The sequence below is a fragment of the Kwoniella dejecticola genome, chromosome 1 (genome assembly GCF_000512565.2).
Source record: "Kwoniella dejecticola CBS 10117 chromosome 1, complete sequence".
In the NCBI taxonomy this organism is placed as follows: Eukaryota; Fungi; Basidiomycota; class Tremellomycetes; order Tremellales; family Cryptococcaceae; genus Kwoniella; species Kwoniella dejecticola.
The window spans coordinates 964,175-987,786 of NC_089301.1; the positions used below are offsets into that span (position 1 = coordinate 964,175).

General features: G+C 49.7%; 7 protein-coding genes across 7 annotated transcripts; 5 read left to right on the forward strand and 2 right to left on the reverse strand.

The window, feature by feature from the left end:
- Positions 1-140: 140 nt before the first annotated feature.
- On the reverse strand, positions 141-4,109 carry I303_100366 (uncharacterized protein; the record flags this gene model as incomplete). The annotated part of the gene is made up of 3 exons (XM_018403737.1): positions 141-2,730; positions 2,780-2,954; positions 3,008-4,109. 3 exons carry the CDS (start codon positions 4,107-4,109, stop codon positions 141-143), a joined length of 3,867 nt encoding a protein of 1,288 aa, XP_018266391.1.
- Positions 4,110-7,152: 3,043 nt separating this feature from the next.
- Positions 7,153-7,803, forward strand: I303_100367 (uncharacterized protein; the record flags this gene model as incomplete). Its single annotated transcript, XM_018403738.1, has 2 exons — positions 7,153-7,302; positions 7,390-7,803. 2 exons carry the CDS (start codon positions 7,153-7,155, stop codon positions 7,801-7,803), a joined length of 564 nt encoding a protein of 187 aa, XP_018266392.1.
- A 549-nt stretch (positions 7,804-8,352) lies between these two features.
- I303_100368 (uncharacterized protein) lies at positions 8,353-8,979 on the forward strand (the record flags this gene model as incomplete). The annotated part of the gene is made up of 2 exons (XM_018403739.2): positions 8,353-8,373; positions 8,467-8,979. 2 exons carry the CDS (start codon positions 8,353-8,355, stop codon positions 8,977-8,979), a joined length of 534 nt encoding a protein of 177 aa, XP_018266393.2.
- Positions 8,980-12,503: 3,524 nt separating this feature from the next.
- I303_100369 (uncharacterized protein) lies at positions 12,504-13,701 on the forward strand (the record flags this gene model as incomplete). The annotated part of the gene is made up of 2 exons (XM_018403740.1): positions 12,504-12,689; positions 12,766-13,701. The coding sequence occupies 2 exons, from the start codon at positions 12,504-12,506 to the stop codon at positions 13,699-13,701; spliced, it is 1,122 nt and encodes a 373-aa protein (XP_018266394.1).
- A 1,310-nt stretch (positions 13,702-15,011) lies between these two features.
- I303_100370 (uncharacterized protein) lies at positions 15,012-15,459 on the forward strand (the record flags this gene model as incomplete). Its single annotated transcript, XM_018403741.1, has 2 exons — positions 15,012-15,110; positions 15,229-15,459. 2 exons carry the CDS (start codon positions 15,012-15,014, stop codon positions 15,457-15,459), a joined length of 330 nt encoding a protein of 109 aa, XP_018266395.1.
- Positions 15,460-15,638: 179 nt separating this feature from the next.
- Positions 15,639-17,606, reverse strand: I303_100371 (uncharacterized protein; the record flags this gene model as incomplete). The annotated part of the gene is made up of 9 exons (XM_018403742.2): positions 15,639-15,675; positions 15,743-15,893; positions 15,987-16,351; positions 16,410-16,468; positions 16,523-16,621; positions 16,685-16,823; positions 16,884-17,071; positions 17,134-17,190; positions 17,250-17,606. The coding sequence occupies 9 exons, from the start codon at positions 17,604-17,606 to the stop codon at positions 15,639-15,641; spliced, it is 1,452 nt and encodes a 483-aa protein (XP_018266396.2).
- Positions 17,607-18,407: 801 nt separating this feature from the next.
- I303_100372 (uncharacterized protein) lies at positions 18,408-22,514 on the forward strand (the record flags this gene model as incomplete). The annotated part of the gene is made up of 8 exons (XM_018403743.1): positions 18,408-18,550; positions 18,604-18,619; positions 18,676-18,744; positions 18,799-19,332; positions 19,392-20,048; positions 20,104-20,382; positions 20,437-20,721; positions 20,778-22,514. The coding sequence occupies 8 exons, from the start codon at positions 18,408-18,410 to the stop codon at positions 22,512-22,514; spliced, it is 3,720 nt and encodes a 1,239-aa protein (XP_018266397.1).
- Positions 22,515-23,612: the final 1,098 nt, after the last annotated feature.

Genomic DNA, 23,612 nt, shown 5'->3' on the forward strand with positions numbered 1-23,612 from the left:
TTGTGCGTTGTATTGTGTTGTATAATTGTATTTATGCTGCGGCTTTATGAGAGGAGGTGAAATGTGGATTTGCGTTTGTGATTTGAGTTGTGTTTCGTATTTGTACGACAGAGGATGAATTTCCGCTCTGTGACGTTCGACTAATCCTTTCCCTTGGTCTTGAGCCCACTCAGCATCTTGGCCAAAGTATGGATCTGACCCTTCAACTTAGGTTTATTCGGTCCTGGACTTTGTGCTTGTCCCGTCGAGCTGGATACATTGTTGGGTATAGCGGTCGATGGGGAAGGAGAAGTAATAGTAGAAGAGCTTTCTTTGGTAGATAACGCAGGTCGAGCATAGGCCTTCGGAGCAGAATTATCTAGAGTGGCGGATGGAGAAGAGTCAAGAGTAGTAGTAGTTGGAGAAGATCCATCGATGGACATGGCGTGAGTGTGTGATAACCCGGATTTGTAGGGTGCTTTACCTTGATTCGAGATAGGTAATTGTCCGAGCGGTGCAGAATTTCGGATCGTATAATTCGTTGTGGCAACCCCTGAATTCTTGTGCGAGTTGGTCTGATATGCAGGAGGTCTATGAGGCTGAGGCTGAGGCTGAGACTGGATAGGTTGGGCCAGAGAGATATTTGAGGGTTTCCCAAAATTGCCCATCTCCCCAAATCCTCCGGTGATCGCAGCAGCAGCCAACGCAGCTTTCCTGGCTCTCGACTGATCCTCACCCCGTCTTCCTCCATGCATCGCAGTGACAGTCTTATCTCTACCTCTGTTCTCAGCTTGTTCCTCAATAATGGGTTGAGCTTGAACTTTAGATGTCCGAGGTTTTCTCCAATCTTCATCATCCGCCGAGGAGGTAGCACTGCTGACCGCGCCAAAGCTGCTCAAAGCGCTAGTAGTGCTAAAGCCAGACGTGGTAGATACTGTGGTAGTCTGTCGCAAGGCATGCTTGTTGGCGGAAGTCAAAGGTGTATGTTTGTTATGTTGCAGTTTAGCCGGAGCCGACAGGTTCAACGAACCATCTCTGTCTGCTACTCTTCGAGCTAAGGCAGCTAATTCGGGGTTCTGGCTACCGCTGAACTTCATCATGTCCTTCCATCTGGACTTCTTGGCCTCTGCAATTTGAGCTGGAGTCGCTCCAAGGGGCGGGAAATCCTCGATGCGCGATAGATCAGGTGTGCCAGGACTATCTCCATCCTTGCTGAACTTGCTGACTTCTCGCGCGAGTGACTGAGAGGCAGCGGTCAATTCAGCTAACAGGGCGTCTCGTTCCTCCTGTGAAGGTTGCTCTGCACCAGCAGCGGCAAGAGCGGCAGCTTTGGCAGCTTTGCCCTTCCGGATACCCCTCTTCCGCCTCTTGTGAGTCGAAAGCGATCTCGAATCTGCGTCCGCTCTGTCCGAGCTGTCTGCGACCGACTCATTGACATAAGTTTCCGAATCGTTGTCGATTGCCTCGTTTTCGGGCGAGGCGTAATCCCCGGTGTCTACCGGGGTCAGTTGCTCGTCCACCGTGGTGGCAGAGACTAGTTCGTCTTGATCGTGATCGAGTGGTGGAGTGGTCGGGGATGCATCCTCATTCTCTTCTTCAAGGATATGATGTCGATGGTGTTCATGCGAGTGTGACAGTTGAGATGGTGGGGGCAGATTCGACAAGGTCGGGGCAGAGGAGGTGAGAGCTGAAGCCGAGTACTTTCGAGTAGCTTCTTGACCGGTTGCCACGGGTGATTTGACAAATAGACCTTTATCTGTAGGTGTCTTCTGCGTTTCCAATCTGGACACTCTTAGCGATTGTACGGCTTTCCTGCCAGCGATCATTTCGGGGAGATTCTTGATCCATTGACCGAAACCTCTAGCAGATATTCTCGCGTCTACGTCAATGCACAAGACATGATCGGCCAAGTAAGAAGCAACTTCTCGACCGATACCGGTGAACTTGGTGAGCAGGAATCCGATGGGATCCATGAGGAAGTTGTCGAAGTTTGGATCACCGGGCGTGGGATCTTTCCAAGGGTTTCGGTGGAAAAGCATGTTAATCAAGACGATACCCAAAGACCATACGTCCGCAGGTGCAGGGAAATACGTGGGACCGAGGTTGTTTCGACATTCGTACGACATATACGGTTTACTTCCGCATTCTACGTCCCCGCTTTCCTCCTCCGTGGTGGCGAGACCGAAGTCTGTCAACTTGACAATGACTTTTCTCTTAGCTTGCGGACCGAAGTTGACGGGTTTGCCTTCTTCATCATCTTCGCCATATTCACCATCCACAGCAGCTTCCAGCTCTATCGAATCGCAACAGATAAAGTTTTCAGGCTTGATATCCCTGTGGCTGACACCGGCGTCGTGGCAGATGGACACGGCCTCGCACATTTGACTGAACATTGAGGCGATCAAACGTAGACGTCTGGAGCTGAGCAGGGTGTTGGCCGAGAACGCTGAGAGTAGGCTGGGAGTCGGCGGAGTCTGAGATGGCGTGAAGTGGTTCGAGTGGGAGTGGCCGTTGTGATGAGCAAACAAGAGTGAAGCGGGCGATCCACTATATTGCGAAAAGGCGTTACCTGGCGAGTTGGTGAAGGAGGATGACATGCCGTGGAAGTTCGAGAACATCTGCGAGGAAGAAAATGGAATTGAGGATGATGACAATTTGGACGATGACATGACACCGCCATTGCGGTCTCCAGGAAGAGGGACAGGTTGTGTGTGCGGAGAAGCGTCTCGTGATTTTTCGAGCCAGTAGAACCTGTGACTGATCAGCATCGATCACAAGAACAAGGAGCGAAGTCACTTACAGATCTTCACCAGGACAGAGCTCCAGCATCAAGAACAGCCATTTCCTGGTCTGCAAAGTCTGGTGTAAGGTGACGATGTTCTGGTGAATCGGCAAAGATAGGTGGATGTGAGCTTCAAAGAGTTGCGTTTCAAGTTGTTCCTCCTCCAAATCTTGTTTACTCAAGCATTTTAGAGCTATCGAATACCATTAGTTTAACGATAGTCATAGAGCCGTGACCTTGACTTACCAAATTCCCTGTGTCTTCCTCCTTTTTCCCTTACAAGGTAAACCACAGCATAACTTCCGGTTCCCAATTTCCTGACTACTTCATAACGTTTCTTCTCGGTTTGCCCATCCGTCCTCGTATTCTTTGTAGCTTCGCTTCCTCCCCTTCGGAGCGGTAGCCCAATATCGTCCGCTCCCATCCTTCCTACCGCGGGGACAATGATTTCTCCTTGGAATTCCATCCCTTCCCCAATCAGCATACCGGGCTTGAACGGTTCTTCCACATGAGGCGAGTCTGATCCATCTTTGTCGGAAAAGCCGGTCCAAGATCTTTCTTTGACATCGTCGTCATAGTCGTGTGCATCCTCGTTTTCTAGGGCTGCAGAATCATCGCCGTCCAACAGCATCCCTCCAGCCGGTTGCCAGTCGTCCATCTCGTCCTGATCTTGTCCGCTGATCCATGAATCTCCCATCTGAATCACTTGTCCATCTGGTTTAGGTGTAGCAGCGGATGACCCCTTGCTAGGTGTTCCCGAACCACTATTACCTTGTTGATCGGGTAATACAGCTGCACTTCCTCTAGGTGTGCGGGATCTTGATCTCGAGGAGAGACTAATGGACACGATGGCAGCTGAGTTGCGTCTGGACCTGGGCGGTAGTTCTCCGGCCAATCCTCTGGGAGAAGTAGCTAAAGGCCTAGGTGATCCTTCTGTCCATTGGAAGACCTGTTCGACAGGAGTGGTCAACTGAGGAGACAGTGAGGAGAGTCTCCTGTTGGCAGTATTCAGCGTCAAGACCGGATTGCGAGGCGAGGTGGACGAAGACGCCTCAGGTACCGCTGACAAGGTCTGATGGGTCGAAGCAGGCGAGAATCCCATGACTACGCTTGTCCTTGCCGATGTTCCGGGTAAAGGCGGAGACTCAGTCGTATCGAAATCAAATGGCTGCGATGCGGATATACTGGGTAGTCTGGGGCCCATAGACGCTCGGGGCAGTCGGGGGGACGATGGTCCAGCTACTGCGCTTGTACCGGTACCTGCGCCTGCACCTCGACGAGGTGAAGGCGAGGGCGAATGATGCGGAAGAGTCGGAATGGGTGATGCCAGGGATGGTGAGCCGTTCATCGTGCCATGTATACCGCGTGCGACAGCTAGGTCCTCCTGAAAGTGGAGTGACTAGATGAGTTACGAAAGGATAGCTTGGAAGGGACGTCTAGCTGTGTAATGGGTTCCCAGGCCTGTAGAAGCGAGAGGGAACTTCAAAGCATCCATCAGTATCAATCTAATATGAACAGGCAATCAAATGTCTTTAGGCTGGCCAGATTATAGATATTGTGATGAAATAGGAGAGAAGACTTTATACTTACGCGAATCACCAGCAGCCCCAACACACCGACTAATCCTTGGTTATCGTAACTTCCAGTCAAATCTACCTTCCTTTGACGATGTGGAGTAGTAGTTTGTAGTGTATCACAGGGTGTGTCGAGATGGAGTCGTCAATTTATAGAACACCGAAGGTCCTTTGTTGTCGTTGTGTAGGAGGGAAAGAAGTGGGGGACGACAGGATGGCGTGATTATCTGATTTGATGCAAGATAAGATGGGAAAGAAGGTAGGTATCACAAGGTCGACTTGCCCCCCGAAGCAGTCATGCAATACACAATTGCGAAGGATGAGGTTTCGAATAGAGCAAAGCAGAAAAATGGCTTCGTTCACTGAACAGGTTTCGCAATGGGTGAAGGGGTGCTGTGTGGTTTCTCCTCCTGATGCTGACCGGTCGTAGAGACCCTCTTTACCTCACCAGATCAACCGACGGCAACACTCCCAAGGTCACTTGATGTACAATTGGATCCGAGCGTTGTTGATGGTGATGATGTGTGCCGATAAAGGTGGGCCGGAGTAGTACCACTTGATCCCTTGGTATCCAATCAACAGCGAGACGACCGGTGTAATACGGAATATCTATCTCGGCGGCCTAGTATTTCCGTAGTCTGCTTTATCAGGTTGACCCAAAGGAGGGTATGATGTGTATACTATGTGGAGAGGTTGGTCCTTGATGATAGATTCCGCCGGAAGAGTGTGGAAGTAAGAGAGCGAGTGGGCAAATGGGTATCTTCAAGATGTAGATGTATGTATATATGTATCGCAAGCAAGGGAGAATTCGGAGATGCAAGTAGGAAGAATGACGAGGAAGAGGAAGAGGATGAGATGACGAAGCTGATGCTGATGATGATGATGCAAGATGTAACAAGAGTGATAGGAATAAGAATGGAAGCCTAAGCCTAAGCCGCAGTCAAGTACTTGCGTATGATAAGTCGAGTCAACTTGGAATCCGACGGTCGGGTAATGCTGATTGCGCGCGCCACGTAGGAATTAGACTGCATCTAAAGGTCTCAACTAGACCGGGTCTATCTTTTGTTTGCAGTTTGCAGGTGTCGGATTTGTGGGGAAGGAGTAAATTGACCGGTCAAGTACCGCAAGATGCTGCATGTACCTTTTACCTATTACGGAAACATCCAACCTCCAACGCCCAGAATTCAGGTCCAAGCAAATCCACATTAATCGCTTGCCGCGAACCCGTCAAACAGGAAAACACAAGCACCGCATGGTGTTTTCTAGAAATAAACCACTTGAACACTCGAACCGCGAGGTCACATTCAAAATTCCATGCATGGTCGAGGTGATTGCATAGTCCTCCCAAATATCCTTTGTGACTCGGCGAGGTACTCGCATCAGCAATATCAATTACCCCTTATCTCCCCACTGTGTCATCTAAGAGTATCATGAATGCATGAACACGTCTTCGTCATGTATGCTGCACCATATTTCATGCTTCGCGACAATCGCAATACCGAAGCGCTGCCTGTGATAGACGGCATATCCGCATGATATCACGCGGTGTACAACTACGACTTGGTACAGCCGTTCCTGTCTTCTGTCTTGTTCGTTACGGAGAGTTCTAGCATTCACAGTTTGGGATACTACAGCATGTGCTGTAAGTGAACATCCCGAATTGCGAGCTCTCTCTCTCTCTCGCGCGTACCGATGTGCAATTCCGAATTTACTTTCCTGCAGATCGCTTACATAACCGAGTCACTCGGTGCACTCGGCCGGCCGGCAGGTATTCTGCTTCGAGGTATGCATATGGAACGCCATTTCCAGCTCAACCACGCGGTGAAACAAGGCATCAAGGAGCTTATCGAGTTGCGAGTGAGCAGAGCAAGCACGAACATGGAAGAAAGCCAAGACTGGACTCGTATGGGCCAAATCTAGATTTCACCATGTGACGCAGATGCTGTGTTCAGGCTCAAGTGATTTATTCCGCGTCAAGCGGGTGTAGAGAATGGTATCCACGTGGATTCGTTTAATCGCATCATTATATATTCGGGATGTGTGGCAAAATGAAAATCCCGGTTCATGCCAGCACTTCTTACTTGAAGAGTTTGTTGACTTGACATTATCTTGCGAAGAATTGTACGCTGGTCGGGAGCGCTACGTAATCCGTCCTGGAATCATGCCGGGCTGGATATTCCTGACCCGCCTTGGACGTTCAGTGCAAACTGACGCGCGGATCATTGCATGGCCGGACTCTGCCGGCGTACAACAGTACGTTGTCTTCGTATCATCTGCAAGCGAGGTGGCACTCTTTTCATGATGTCTCCACGGTATCGCCTGAGTCGAAGATTTTTACCTGTGTCTTCTGAGAAGGTGTGCACCACAAAGGCCGTCCACAAATATCTTTTGTGCTTGGACTTCCGATTTGGGAGCCAACTTTACTCGTCATCGAAAGAGGAAAATCTAGGCTTGAACTCTTTGGACATGACACCACATCGGACTTTCAGCGAGTCGTATCGAGGTTCGTTCGCTCTCACTCGAAGGCTAGAGGGAGCCATCATCGATTCGATCAAGATATATAACTTGGCATCCCACTGTCTAACATGGACTGCATTCTAAACTGAGTATATCTCACAGTGGCTGATCAATTTTGTGGCCTTTCACACGATCCAATCGGTATTGCGGACAGCCGACATGAGTGGAAGATTCGGCAAAGCGTGGAAAATCCCTGAGTCGAGTAGTCGTAACCTACAGCAAGATTAACTCAGGCAAGCCCGCAGAGAGGCAGCAGCTCGTTATGCCAATTTGCTTGCGACAGCCCAATCACAAGAAGGCATGATCCAGCCTTCCACCGACACGCGATTCACCCATACCATCCTCAGATCCCCTGATGGGGCGATACCGACGGAGTTTGTATTTTATGGTGGTATACTCGAGCAGCCCGAGGGATACGAGATATCCCTCGACGATGGAAACGCCTTCACTGTACCGCTAGACCGCCACTCGACTTGCTAGTATTCTGCAGTAAGGGCAAGTCAGGCCCGCTCCAAAAATTCCTGGCGTCTCTGGAAGAACACTGAGCGCGACAAGGGTAATGAGATCTGGACCTCGTATCGACTCGGGACGTCTCTCGATGCGTTTTCCGATGGACCCCCCGGCACCCGGCTCGAACTCGGACCCGTGGGGTTCTCAGGCAACGATGCGTCTCCGAGTAGCGGGTTTTCCATCGCTGGGCCATCAATTGCTCGACCTGGCCTACAATTACCAGTCTGGCAGCCCCCAGCCTCGCCAGCCCTGAGTGCGAGTCCTTCCATATGCGAGGACGACACGTGGGGCGGGGACTCTGGATCCAACGAAGAGTTCTTTGACGTATCTGAGCAAGGGGACCTGAGCGACCACGAGGGCACTCCTTATATTGGGATGGACGATGATGCTAGAGTTTCTACCCCCTCTACCACCTCTGAGGCATCGGAAGGAGACACTTGATAGTACTGTATGCGTGAAACACTCCGTTTCCCTTCGACGCTCCGCAGATCTTGCTTTCACGTCATATCATATCTTAGTGTAGATATTGATACATATGCACGATACGTCAAGGTCAAGGAAGCTCTCGCTCTGACGTGGTTAGGATTCGCCTTGAAGCGTCGTCTCGTCGTCTCAGGGCTTTTTGGGTTTTCGCATGAATGGAGAGCAATGATCAAAGGATTCTTGGGTGAAAAGTGTGGATTTTGAGTGTATCGAGGTACTGTACCGACAGCCCGATTCCGTGGCATTCTGTTCATAGTGGATAACGAATGCCATGGTCGATGTAGAAGAAGGGCGTACTTCGCTTCTCCTTTCTGCCTGACGACCTGTTGCTTCTCTCACGATTTGGGAGCGTACACATTGTACCGTAGTCCCTGCAAGACGGAGGATAATAAGATACTTGACGTACAATATCACATTCCGACCGTAAAGTCTTGCCACTTGGCCGCTGATGATACTACTCAGCTTTCGAGATTTACGAGAAGTACTGAACAATAATCAGGTAGCAGCATGAGTTCCGCAATGTCCAAAGTGAGTCCCATATCCTGTCTCGAACAGCGAGGACTGCTGTAAACGGCTTCGGGAACAATGTTTGCTTACCACTCAAGTCCGACTCACTGACAGGACACCAGTGCCGTCCTGTACGGTCACTTCGCAAGCTCCTGTGTAAACGACATTGTATACATCTCTGGACAACACTCGAAAGGTTCTTTCTGTCGCGTCCAATTGGATCCTAGCTATTTTATGACTAATGGTCAGATGGACACCACGAGAACTCACGACGGCTTCAAGCATGGATGTAGGAGAAAAGTGCTTGGCATTGTCGCCACAGACAGCGAGAGGAGCGTATGGCTGTGTCGTGAGATCAACGAAAACCTCGATCTAAGTTATTGGACCAATCTGGGTGATATTTCCTTAGTTGACAATTATTTACCCCATATCCCCCACTTTGATCAAGACTCCAAGACCGAGGGTGCGCCGTCTGCTAGCCATGGTGCAGATGGTGAAGGCGCTCAGTCATCTTCAGATGTCCCGAAGGATTCTCCTCCATCCTACGATTCACATAACTTCTCCGCCGAAGAGAACAATGCTGGATCGCTTTGGGATTGGGACAACTGGGGACCTCGTCAAGGATGAATCGCCACATCCTAGGTCAAACATTGGCATTGATGCATACAGCATACTTAGTCAGTCTACTGTGGTGGTCATTGGGTAGCCTTCGATGGTCTTCTTCTGTAGGATCGATGTAGTGCTTTCAAGGTCGAGTACAGGGGTGCAGGCTGGCGCAATATTTCCTTTGTGGACCTCTTGGCGCTGACGACACTACCTCCTCAGTCGTGTAGCAGCCTTCTGCTCCACTGACGTCGGGCACAAAACAAAGGATAATGTTCTGAGAAGGCTTGTCTTATTTTGTCTCGCACAGTCTCTGGCCTTCCTGCATATTGACACCAGCAGCACTCACCTTGCTGTGAGGGCTACGAAGACGAATCCTGACAGCTTAAAAGGGTCACCCAAATTCTGCCTCTTTGTGCTACAGTATTCTGAAAAGCCTTTTTCCCTCAACGCGCAGAAGTATCATTTCTTCATAATCGTAAACAAGGACGAAGATTCCCTCAATTTGACCAGAGATCAGCTCGTCCGACTCGCAGTGGAGAAAATCACGGAGGATATCACTACTGAAGCGGCGGACTCGCTCAGTTTTTCGCGCGATCTCAACAAGATTATGAGTGTCCTATCGGAGGAAGTTGACAGCCTCAAAAGGGGATACGAGCCTGATCATCCGAATCGAGAATTGTGGGACGCTTTCCATAGTAGCTTGAAATCCGTCGGATCCACGATGCTCAACGTTGTAAGTGGCCGCCTTCAGTCTGATCAGCCGCCCATAGCTTATAGCCGATGATGTTTCCGATGTACCTACCTTAGGTACAAGAGCATACAGCCAACGATGCTACTGACTTGGAATGCGATCCAGTATTAATTTTCGGGGAGGCGGTACTGTTATGTGCCTTATACGAATATCAACGGGTTCGTGACAGCCGAGAAGAAAGGCTACACGCAACACATCCCTCACTCGTGCGGCAGACAGCTGATCACTGATTCGCTTCAATGGGACTGACCACGAAACGTGGGTAAGAACCGAGGAGGGTTCAGCAGGTGATACGTGGACGAATCGAGGCAGTAGACCTTTGTGGCGCGTAACATATCCTGACAGATCTGTACTCGAAGACGAGACAGGCACTATTCGGCTTGATCCGAATGCGGACGTCCACTTTCCTCTCCGCGGAAGAAGGTAGACCGTAGGTTCTGATCGACTTACTTTGGTAAGGCCACTCTTGACACTTCTTTCGAAGCCAATATGGTCTGAAGAGCGGTACAAGACGGGGAGGTTGCACGGATAGCGCATCTGCTAAATGTGAGCAGTGTCGGTCCGTAGTGTTTTACCGTAACATATATGCATCACATCAGTCGTGTTACCGTACATATCGTGCAATCTATATTGCAGTTTACGGCTATGGCCTCCCCAGCATCCTGCCATCGGGATCTAAGCTGAATCACGAGGCAATTCTACGAGTACGTCCCAGTACTACGCAGCTCGACGCATATCGAAAATTTCCATTGACATCCGGCAACGATGCCTCGAGGACTTCACGCGCCTTCCTGCTCTCCTTCGAGACTTACACAGGTCGGAAAAGGCTGAACACGTCATCATCAGTGCAGCTCAAAGGATCATGCGGTTTGGACATAAAGCGGGCCCAGCCCTCGTCGCAACTTGACCTGAAAGTCAGTGTAGAGCCCAGTGATATAAGATGGCACAAGGCGGGAATTGGCTCGCGCAGCCCATCCTAGCTATCTAGCCCTCTGTCTCCATCTTTCCAAGATGTCTGCAGCAGGAAGGGGAATCTCATCATACATCCTACAGGACGACAACACCGCTCAATCGGCATGACTCAGGCTAGCGATGAGTCGGCCAGAGATGACTTATCACATATCAGATGCAACACCACGAGGCTCTTCCGATCCCTCATAGACAGCTATTCATTAGGTCACAGCAACCGGAGTATCCTCAGAAAGACCAGGAATGAAGTTCTGGGCGTCATTGACAGAAATTTGAAGAATGTGAGCTGCCTTGCGCTGTATGTCTTAATCAAAACGATTTCAGCCATCACTCGCATCGAGGGAGTTGCTGATGAAAGTAAATGACATGGTAGCTCCATGACCCAGAGTCAAACAGCGATGCTGGAACTGACCCATCTATAGCACGGCCTCATGCTCATACGAGGTCCTTCCTGCCGGACGATTCCACCTCGGACCACTGTCATCACGCTGCGGTCAATAGTGGCACGATAAACCAGCCAGTATGTTTTGCTGGTCGTCTTGACTCCACCCTCTTCCACTCGGATGGCGCTCAAGGATACTCTTATGCCTCTAAGTTGGACTGCGAGATGCCCATTGTTGGCTTCTACCGCACTGAGGCCACTCAGTCAGTATGGAAACTAAAAACAAGGACAGATGGACTGGACATCTGGACGAAGCTCGAAGATCATACCAAGCTGATTTTTCAAGGAAGACTTTTGAAGGATCGGTCAGATCGCTCGACATGTGGGATGGAATTCGAATTCGAGTGCCAAGATCACAAGGCGCTGCCACATGAAGACGACGCCTCACGAGAGCTAAGCTTCCTAGGCCTGTCCAAAATTGTAGAAGAGGCCAGACTGATAGGGCAGACTATCATCCCGCTGGACTTGGTCTCGGTCACCGGAGCGGAGGAGCTCGAGGCCCTCTCTGACTCCCCAATTTCTTCGCTTGGCTCGGATGGGACATTTTCGACAATCATGCCCAGCCCATCCGTCATGTCAGACCTCAGCTTGGACCCATTTGTCGCTTCAGATCAAGTGTGAGAAAGGTCAAATAAGACTGGCTGGATTCAGTGCAGCCAATGAACTGTGACAGGAGTCGGCAGACATGCATAGGCCTTTCTCGGTGGCGAAAGAAGACCATTCTGCAGTACGGTACATTCTAGCCTACTTTCTCTCCTTCACGTGGGTCTCACTATGATCCGAATCCATCGGGCTTCCCGGGCTGTGTCAGATAGCGCGCCACGTCATGTTCAGTGTGAATTGCGAAAGTATGCCTTCTCCTTGATCCATTCATCCATGAAGAATGCGAGGGAGCCACCTTGTGTTACACCTTCCTGGACAAATGACTCAAGTATTCCCCGATGAGACCGGATTGCCAATCTGCTCTGACACCTTCTTCGAAATGAACGCAGGCTCGAACAGTAAGATGCTAAATAAACCAGAAAGTCCTTGTTTCTCGGACATCCTTGTAGAAGCTTTCTGTAACAGTCAGTGAGGAAGTAAGATTTTCGCTTCAGAATCGAGAAGACAGTATAGCACGTCAGTCGTTTCCTGCTTCTCTCTGATCGCGCGAATTTGGCCAAGCCTGGAACTTCCACAAATACTTCATCTTGCCGTCCTTTGTCCTCAGTTCGTAACCTTTGCTTCCTGCCAAAGTGGACCTCTGGAAAATCCCTCTTGAGAAAGCTATAAGAATCCCCATATCTCGCAGCCTTGACTGTTGATTTCAGCTTCAATCATCATTGCTTCAATCAGAGACGATACCTATCGCCAATTGCAACTTCATTTGAGTCCATACACAAAATGACCGATACAAATACGCATACTAGCTCAGCCACCAACACAAGACAGGTCTCAACTATGCGACCTATTTCGGGTGGCGGCTATACCAATCCTAGAAGAGCCCCTAGTGTCATGTCTGGTACCAGCAACCTCAGTGGCGCGGCCGTCAGTTTAATCGTCAAACAGACGGTTGAACAAATGATGGAAGTAAGTGATCTGAGAGCACCTCGCTTCTTGCAAAAGAACGGCCCCCGCACAGCACTGACGAACATCCTCACGACAGAAAATGCACCTGTCCAACGATGGGTCTAGCGATGGCCATCTCTCGGACGACGACACCGTCAGTGATTTCAACGATACCAAGACCGACTACGACCCTCGAGCTCCTTACGCTAAAAACACCCTCGTGGGCACAGCTCCTAGAGGCCCACTCGTCTCTCTCGACCCCTTTGCCCCTGTCAAGGGCACTATCTCCAGAAATGGCGGTAAGGAGTGGATGACGGTGTTCCATATTCCAACACGCGGCCATATGGCCTTTTCAGATGACACTGGAACATATTACGCCATCCCGCGAACCCATTATCCCCTTGGAACGCTCAATCAGTTCCACGAGCGCCTTCTAGAGAGATCTGACAAGACCGAAATGTGGCATCGTCTTCCGGAAAATGATTGGAAGATTGACCCCCATCCAATTGTGTCTGGGGATGAACTCGATCGAGCCATATCTGCTGCAAGCATGCCTTTCGGCGCCAGTGGCTCAGCCTCCACTGGGATGCCCCCTCCCCCACCTCCTCCACCTGTGCACCCTTTTACACCCTCTAACGGGTCCCACTCTCGACACCCTTACCCTCCCCCTGCTCCCCCTCCTTTTGGACTTTCTGAGTCATCTCAGGGGTCCATGCTGCCCCCTCTTCCTCCACCACCTCCTCCGCCTCCTTGCGTGCCGACTCTCAGCGGTCAGTCGCAAATGACTGGTCCTCCAAGGTCGGCCTTCAATACTACTGGCTCTCAAAGATCCAGACAGCCCAACAACAACTACTTCGCCGATAGAAGATTCCCGACTTCGGTTGACTTTGACATGAGTAAGAGATCTTCCGATGCAAACGAACGAGTAGTCATTGGCTACGATTTCGAAGGTCGAGAATACTACGGGCATCCTTCTCAGCGTGCTCCTCCGCCTCCATCGGATTTCGCCGGCTGGCACAGCTCTGACAATTAGTCTGACACCCGTCTACAATAAAGTCTAGATTGGGAATCGGGCATTGTGTACACGGCACGTGAAAGGGGTATGAAAGGCTTTGGAGTTGTGTATACAGAAATTGAAGGAAGTGATAGTGATACAGACTACTGTATAGTACGTGAAAGCCCAGTCCAGCCAGGAAGAAAAGAGAGAAAGAAAAAAACAAAAACAGAACAAAAGCAAAAAAAAAAAAAACGCAAAACACCGCATCAACGAATCAACGAAAATTGAAAAGCCAAAAAACAAAGGAAAAACAGACCGAAAAAGTAAAGGAAGGATCTGTTGGAAAGCTTTCAGAAGGCCACTGGGATATGGACAGCGGTCGTGTGAAATCGAGCCTTTTCTGTGCACAGTATTGATGGTATACTATATGCATATGATAAGTGTGGTATCTTACATATGGCTATAAGGTAGCAAAGCAATGCTGGGAGATTTTCAGGTCAAGTGGCTGACTGCCACACAACATCTGTCATGTGGTATCTTCGTGCAGCTGTGACATCGAGTGGTCATTTACGCCATCGTGAACGTCAGAGCTTTGGTACTACGGTATAACAGCATAGCACTTTCCGATTTCAGTGGATCGGCAGAGTCTTCTCTTACAGCATTGCCATGCCCAGCTACAAGTACGCAATGGATAGGAAGATCCTTGCCACCAACACCTAGGCGACAGACTCTGGGAATCAACATAGAAAAGCGGTCATTCACGCACTCAGCATGCTTCTCCTTCTTCCTCCGATCACATCGGAAAGCGCGTGGTCAACTCAACAATTATGACTTGATCTGGTGTTGGCGAGGTCTGCGTCGAGTGTACTAGGTGATGCTGGGTATTTGTCATATTCCAGATTCCAAGGGCGTATCCTCCCCCGACTTGCAAGGGATTCCGGACACTTCTTGCTTCTTCTTGGCTCTGAACCAGGATCAACAGATTGGATAAGAATCGACCTTCCACGGAAGCTTGAGAAGCGCAGAAGGATGATCCTGAATGACCTTGGAGTATCTCACGTCATTCCGTTCTTCACGGATATGACATAACACGACATTCTCACTCACTTGGTTCCGGTATGGAACATGATGTCGCCCTCCCTTGATCGAATTTCGAGTCGATCGTCATGCATGCTATCCGTTATCATCCAGATTTGCAACATAAATCGACGAGCCATTTTCTCCAGCTCTTTCTTTTAATGCCCCTGGTCCCAACAGCAAGATCCCTCAGAATTCGCCCATCATAACATTCCAATTACGAGCCCGATCGATTCGCGATACAATCCAGTACAGTATACCCAAATACCATGTCCAGCGAATCCGAATTCGATTCCAGGGGTACTTTCACCCATACCTCACTGGATGATACTGGGACCAAACAGACAATCACAATTTACACGAATCCTGTGAGTCGATTGTGCCGTGCTTTCGGTGGATTCTGGATGGCAATTAGGAATCGTGAGGCAGAAGGAGCTCGAGCTTCGCGTTTCGTAAAAGCACATCATGCTGATGATTGGACCTCAGGATAAAATCCGTGAAATCTGGGACGACGGAAAGGGGATGTCATACGTAGATGCCTATCCCCCTCCAGTTCCGTCAGGCGGATGGACAGGCGAAGCGGCAACGCGTCCTTCTGGGCCGCAACTATCCAAGGAATCAGCGTGGAACAAGGTGTTTGGATCGGTGTTCGACTCGGAAGACGATCGAGAGTACAGAGGGGATAGCAATATTTCGACAGCTACAATCGTAGATTGACTATTGGTACAATAGTATCTGCGTGCTACGTGAGCTTGTGAGCTTGTCCCCGGAAGCTGCGTGGCTGTGCAGCGGTGATATTGCTTCGTGATCCAGTCCGAGAGGCTGTACACAGAGCTAGTAGATAAATTGAGTCGAAGACATATGCATAACCGTGCGTGGACATCCACATAAAAGATCTATTTATGAAGAAGATTTAGGATGTTGAAAGTCAGACTGAAGTGCATGGAAGGGATTAGCATAATTCGTCTCATGTGTTCCTGATGATGCATATTTCACTCACCAGAATGCCATGACAAAGAATCCGTATACACCCAAAGCGAATGCCCACCATTTCGTCACTCCCTGTTCTTCTCTGAATAGTCTGAAATAGAAGAAACCGGGAAGGATGAAAGTAATTATCGTCGATCCTGTCGATCCTACAAATCCGAGTACTAAGACACGCAAAGAATCAGTAATCACGCTACCATGGATACACAAGCCCGGACGCTGAAGTGACGGATCACCCAAATGAGAGGAAAGCTCACCGATCTCTAGCTCATGAACGTTGTAAGCAATCAAGAACCCAGCTACGAGGATCACCGTCGTGATAGCTATGAATTCAACCTTGCTCATCTCATGCTTGTGCACGCCATGCCCATGATCATCCACTTTAGGTACTAATGGGTTATTCTCGCTTTCGTCGTCGTCGTCATCGTCAGACTCGCTATTCTCTTCCTGTGCGACAGTCGGATTGCCATTGGTCGTGGGCAATTTGGCTTTCTTGAACAAGCCATGCGTGAGATGATGAAGGGATTGTCTACATGGCAAGACCTGCAGAGGATAGGATAGACCGACGAGGAGCACGATACCGAGTCGGCCAATCGCTATTATAAGTGATGTGGGCGGGTACCTGCAATTCAAGGTGGTTAGTCTGAATTGAAGTATTGATAAAGCTAGATCTGACCTACATGGCGATGATGTTACTTCCTACTTTACTACCGAAAGTGAGATATCCAATCACACCGATCTAAGTAGTGCGTCAGCTGAAGAGATCCGGCACGTCACGAAGAAGTCAGCTCACTACTTCGTATACTGCCGCGGCAGATCCCATGGAAGCTACGATGACGGTGTTCATCTTTTTCTGATTCTTATTCTTCAGTTCGTTGTATATGGGGAAGAGCTGATCATTTCCCATTATCAGCTACAGAAACTATCGTGAGAGCAGATTTCTAGTATGACCCACATTCTGCGAGCAGGTATACGCGAACACTTGCACTGGGAAACTCGATAATGTGTTTTTGCCAAATCTTCCCAGGACAATCTCTCCGTGAGTGGGTGAAGACCCTTTCACAGCAAACCATCCCACCACTACTAGAACCAGACTAGACATGAATGTCGTCAGTCAGGTCTTTGCAGATTAGCGATAGTTGAGCATAACCTACTATACGACCGTAAGTAAAGCTATTTGACTTGTGAACCTTAGGGCATCCAGAGTTTTCAAGAATGAGAGTGGGATGACGACGACCATCCATACTATTAACCAGAAGTGCGAAGCGAGGAGTATTGAATCGTCGGGTAAGGGATGTTGGAACACTTTTGAGAGAGTGAAGCAGACTTGAGGGAGGAGGGTCTAAGCGTGAAGCGATGTCAGCACTGGGATATTGCGGCGAGGAGTCACCGTTGACTACTTACCTTGCAAATGATCAGATAAGACACAGACACTCCAAAGCATTTGATGGCTATTGCTAGCTAGCAAATCCGAAGACGATCAGCTCTTCCTCAACAAGGATTCTTGCTGGTGGACTCACGTCAAATAGCTTTGTTGCCCAGCCTTTGCCAAATGTCAATCTTGTCAATTCATTGAAACTAGCTTTCCTGCCCTCATCTCCAGGTCTTGTACCTACAACCGCGGCACATCTACTGAGACAGTACAGGCCGAAGACTGCTGTGCCTGCTGATCCCGCACATGATAATATTCCAGGTATCAATCCCATACTCGCGAATGCGGACGGAAACGCTAGCGCCCCTGCGCCGACAGCAGTATTGGTCAAGTTGACCACTGACGATGTAATTGAGGCATGCCCTTCATGCGTTGGCTTTCTGGCACGAGTTGTACTGGGTGAAGCTGGCGGGGATGCCGCACCGTAGTCCCTTTCGGTTGTCATTTCGTTCTCCCCGATGACTTCTCCTCCCCTGTCACTGGCTGTCGAGCTGTAGAGTCGAATAGGGCGATAAGGCGGATAAGAGTGGGATTGATCAGGCTTGTCAGATGAGCTGGAGAGAAAGGCGAATGGTGACACTTTTGTAGACCGTTGCGAGATACGGTAAAGGGTATCGAAGCCAGCTGGGCTGAACAGATAAGGCGGGTCCTGGAGGCAATAACGGCCCTTATCGCGCGAGAGGTATCGAATGGCCTGAGCTTATATTTGTTCACAGGGGTATAAGAAGTCCAAGCTTGAAGTTACAGGATGAACGAGTGTCCCCACGTCGGAGATGGATGAATGTGATAAGTATTCAAGATGGTTTTGATGGGCATATGATTGATGGATTTAGCTCAGCCTTGATACGCCATCATTTGCCATGCATGCATGATCAACGCCCAAAAAAGGATGACTGATCGGTCATGACCGATCACCAACCGCCCCAGCGTTTGGTTATGTAATCTGTCCTTTGCCCTCTAAGTGAGATGCTCAAACAATGCGATGGATACGCGACTGTCTTGGTGGTTTTGTTGACATGATTCAACTCTCCACAAACAAACAAAACAAAATATCCACACAACAATCACTCAACTTGAGACGATTCATTCGTTGCTTACTGACATATCTCATAGTAATCGTCTTCAAATCCTCAGCTTTCGACAATCATCTCGGGCTGACTCACCAACAGATTTCCCTTCTTCATCCGGTCTAACTGTATCACATACAGCATCCCACAGCGACAGGCAATTCATCGGCCAGGTCACCATGACGGACTGGACCAAAGAAGGCTCGCCGATGCCATCTGGGCCGCCTCCCGTGACTTTCGGTAGACTGACGCTCATGAAGAGGAAGGGGGGTGGAGATGTGCAGACTATCCCACTAGATGCGGAACGCATAACGTTCGGCCGGTAGGTGATCAAAGCTATACATATGGCTCGGAGGCTGACAGATACGCTTGTAGTGATTACGATTGCGACGTCAGTGCTCGATGACCAGCTGCGAGATTGGTCGTAAAGCTGATATTATATAACAGGTCCGACTGTACTACTCTGACGTGTCTAAGCTTCACTGTGAAATATCGTTCGACATCGTCAGCGGCAAGGTGAGTCGTGATCTCTAAGCCGGATGGAAAACAAAGCTGACGTGCAGGATATAGGCGAAAGTTATTGTCAAAGGTACAAATGGACTCTTTCATACGCCATCTGGAGGCTCTGCCGGCGTTCACAAGCCTCCTGCCGAGATCGACCTCAGTGATAACGATGTGATCACGATCCGAAAGAAACCGTTCAGATTCGAGTATGGCCCTGCGAAACAACAACAACCGACTGTCCCTTTCTCTCCTGCTGTTCACGATCTCGAGTCTCAACCTATACCCGACTCCCCGAGCGGAAGTAAGCCGCGTAGACGAGCATCGCATAGATTGTCTTTGGTGCCAGAGGGCAAAACATTCGTACCTCTCTCGCCTGTCAAGGGTCGTCGACAGAGTACGCTTGGTCTGGGAGGCTTGGATACGCCAGCTGCCTCACGGGGGAACACGAAGTCTAAGCTCAGCGAGCAAGTCATACAAGAGGGAGCGAAGGATGGCGAGGAGTCCAATGTAGATATGGCTAATGGCGACGAAGGGGATAAGGTCTATCTCGAGGTGAACGAAGAAGAAAGTAATGATGCGGAAGAGCTCCATAATCAGAAAGTGAGCCGCCCTAACCGTTGCGACATGACCGTCAGCAAGCTTACATGCATGACCTGTAGGCAATCCACGAAAATCCATTCATGACACCCCAGCTGGCCCGAAAGGCTCCAATGCGAAATACCAGTGCGGTGCCTCGAACTCGCAAGTTGCCCTCAGCTGAGAAGGAAGACGAAGTGCCGAAGACTAATTCACCTGTATCCAAAGAATCGCCCGCACCAGCGACACCTCCCAAGACTCCTAGATCAGTCCCGCTTCCAGAATCAGCCGAAACACCTTACAATCCGCCAGTCACACCTTCTGCCAAAGCGGCATCCACTCCTGTACCAGCAAGGGTGGCCTTGTCTACCCCGAAAGGTCCAGCTACACTCAGAAAAGCTCTGCTGCTCCGCTCAGCGCGAAAGGTATGGCAGGATTCCCGCGAAGCAGGTGTGGAAGGTGCAATCCAGAATGGACAAGTCGAAACCCGAAGGAAGAGTATCAGTCCAAAGACCAGGGCTGGAAGAAAGAGCACCACTCCCATTCCTGAAATTCCAGTGAAGCAGGTCGACGAAGACGAAGACATGTCTGAGGAGGAAAGAGAGCAGGAGCAAGAGCAAGAAGGAGCACCGACAGAGAGCCCGTTGCAGTGGGTTGAGGAAGATGGGACGGCTGAGGTTTCATTCGAATCGGAATCAAGCGGTCGCGACTCGTTCGAAGCTGACATGTCGTTGGATCTGGTAAGTCCAGGCCCGCGAATCTTCACTATGTATCCACTGACATGCCGAGGTGCAGCCTGGTCAAGGGGTCATCGAATTCGCTTTGACGCACCCTGAAGTCGAAGAAGAGTATATCAACAACGATCACGCCGATGTGGACGACGACCAGGAAGAGATGGAAGTAGACGTCGATGCCCAATCTGCAGAGCAAGTGGAAGAGTATGAAGAGTACGAGCAGGCTGTAAAGCTTCCCGCTGATCAGTCGGTCGATGAGGACTCCACCGCTGCGGCCGCCGTCACTGCAAAAGAAGAAGAGGATGACGAAGCTATGTCTCTGCCAGGCACACCTAGTCTTGTAAGTACCATCTTCAGGCTTACAAGGAGGCTACTGATAAAATGATGATTGCAGCGACAACCCCTGTCCAAACAGTTCTTTACTCCTCAGCCAACTCGTAACATCAATAAACTCCCGAGACGATCTCTTGCCAACATCGGTGCACCACCAGTCAGATTCGAGCGACTCCCAGCGACTCCCAATACTTTCAAACGAGGCGAAAGAGCGCCACCTAGATCTATGGGTAAACCCTCTCGTAATGCGACAGCGGCCGCAACAGATTCTCCCAAGGTGAACGTGGAAGCTGAAGAGAAGAAAGTGTTCTCGACACCATCAAGGTCTGAGGCTTCTCGTGCCGAGGTGAGTTGTTCTGTCCTCGATTGCTTGCGATACGATTTTACTGATACGTGGGACAGGCTCGCAGAAGAAGAGAGTCCCTTGCGACGCCCCGACAACTCCCTGCTATGCCCGCAAGTGGATTCAAGAACCCTGTCGTCGAGACGCGATTCGCCGATCTTGTTCCCACTCCTTCACACCCTGCTTTACTTGCTCGATCGCCTGAGCCGGAGGCCGGTAAATCCGAACAAACTACCGTTCCTGCGACCCCGATAAGCGACCTCAAGGCTCGATTGAGTAAAATGCGCAGTCAGTCCACCCAACGGGCCGACAGACGTGCTACTGTCGGTTTCGCTCTTCCTACCACGCCATCAAGGGTAGGCGAAGGGATGGGATCACGGAGTGTGAATCCAGTCAGGGTGGCAGGAAGAGGTCCAAAGACCCCAATCTTCCCTAAAGCGAAGAAGGAGGATCTCATCATGGAATCTCCAGCCGAAGAGAATACTCAGGACAAAGCTCGACTAGAATCATCTCCAGAATATGAGACGCCTTCGTCACCGTCGACTCCGTCTTACACCGGTATTCGAGAAATGCTCAGACCAGCTCTTCCCGCGAAAACCCCAGATATGTCAGGCTTGAAGACGCTTTTCCCCGCGACCCCGCAGAACGCTCCTTCGCCCTCTTTCGTAGAAATCAGAGAGATGCTTCGACAACCCGCTATTCCCGCGACACCGAATTTCTCGGGCGTGAGGGATATGTATAACCTCCCTAAAGTCGCTCAGACGCCCGGATTCGAAGGAATTGGAGAGATGTTTGAGGAAGAGGAGGAAGATGCAGTAGAAGCGGAAGTAGAGGAGCAAGTGGAAGAGAAAGAGGAGGAAGAAATTGACAGTATCATCGTTGTTGATGTGGCCGAAAATATGGGCAAAGCGGACGCGGACGACAATCCGCCCGAAACTCAACGAAAGACGATCACAGCTTCGAAAGTGCCTCGGGCTGCCGCTTCATCCGTCTCGGCGCCTTCTCGAGCCCGAAAGACTACAACATCGACTGAACAGCCCGAGTCTGCTTCGGCGCCCACCCGACCTACCAGCAAATTACCTGCTCGAAAAGCTGCTGCGCCTAAGACCGAGAAAGCGCCATCGAAGCCATCGCCAAGTACGAAGGCTCAGTCCGTTGAATCTGTACCCGAGGCGGTCGAACATAAATCCAGAAGCACCAGAGCTAAACGAACAGCTTCGGTTGACCCTGAACCCATTGCCAAAGCCAGTAAATCGAGTTCTAAATCCACCAAAGCCAAGTCCGCCGGAGCCGCAGAGATCGAATCTGAGAATCAGTCCTTGGTCGAGAGCGAAGTACCCAGCAAGTCAACGAGAAACAGGTCAAACCCCACTCGATCGACTAGACAAGCTACGATTGAACGCGAAGAAGAGAAAGCGGAGAAGAAATCGAAACCCTCAACTTCAACTTCGACTTCAAGAGGTAAAAAGCCCCTAACTCAACTTCCGGAACAAGAGACTGAACAACAACAATTCGAACAAGAACACAAATCGGCGAGTTCACGATCTGCTAGTACTAAATCAAGATTGCCTACTGCCACAACTAAGAAAGCTGCGACCGCCACGAAAAGTGCTTCTGCGCCTTCTCGAAGACAGGCAGTGGGCAATAAAGAGAATGACGATGATGCTATTGAGGAGAAACCCGTGATCACGACTAAGACGAAGAAGAGGGTCCCTTCGGCCGGAAGTCAGAAGGTTGAAGAGGTGAAGAGTGAGATGTCAGTACCTGTAACTAGAGCTACGAGGAGTAGGAAGTGAAAGTCTGGACTCGACCGTGAAGCATGGTAGAACAGGTGGATTCCGGCTATTTGGTAGGACATTCACGTTGCTTGAGTAATTTGAGTTTATATATACCATATGGACGAAGTCGAGTATTTTGGGTCTTCCGATGGATTTGAGATATATCTGAGATGGGTCATGACGCTTAATGAATTATGTATACTGTATATATGTCTTATGAATCGAATTTACGAGTATCCAGTTCCCGAGTATTTGAGTCTGGACAAAAGATCATACAGATTGCAGATGTCCTGCCAAGACGATGTTGACATCCAACACATCTCTCAATTACTCGTACAAATCAAATCAAGCGGCGTCTTATTGTCTCCCTAGGTGGCATTTGCGTTCCTTTGGGTGCTTGATCTAGATCTGCGCTTGGATCCACTTATGACGAAAGGTGTAATAAGGGAGGAGGAAATTCTTTGATGTTCGATGGGAAAGAAGCGTACTGTGCGTTTCATTCAACGAGACACACACAGAACACGAGGTTGACACCAATTGTTCGCACGAGCTCCACCAATATTCTGTATAAATCTGAAGATCAATCGGACTGGTCTTCTTTCTCGGCTTCTCCATTCAAAGTATACTGTCCCATTGATCGATCTTGAGACTCTCCGTATTCACGAAATCACTCAGGTTAACCCCTCCTGGACAAGACGAGGTAAGCACTCCAGCCTTCTCTTCCTCGTCCCGAAAACAACATCGCTTGCTACTCCGGCACAGTACAGTATAATAAGATTAACAAGCCTAAAAGCGTGTAAATACTTGATTCACCATGGAAGCAGATTATATCTGTCTAGATTCTGATTATCCTTCCCCCTTGACCCGCCCTCGATCCTGTTCATTACGATGGATAAAGTGCTGAATCCATATATATGCCCAATCGCTTGATCTCATGCCGTCAAACATACGTGGACTCAATTCAAGTAGAATACGCATCCTTGGTGAGTCTTTCAAATCCTCTCATGACCTACTTTCTATACTGCCTTCATATACCCTGCATCTTCACTGTATCCTCGACGTCTCTGCCGCGGTATGTACTGGAATGATGTTCTATACACTCTGTCCTCTTCTGAC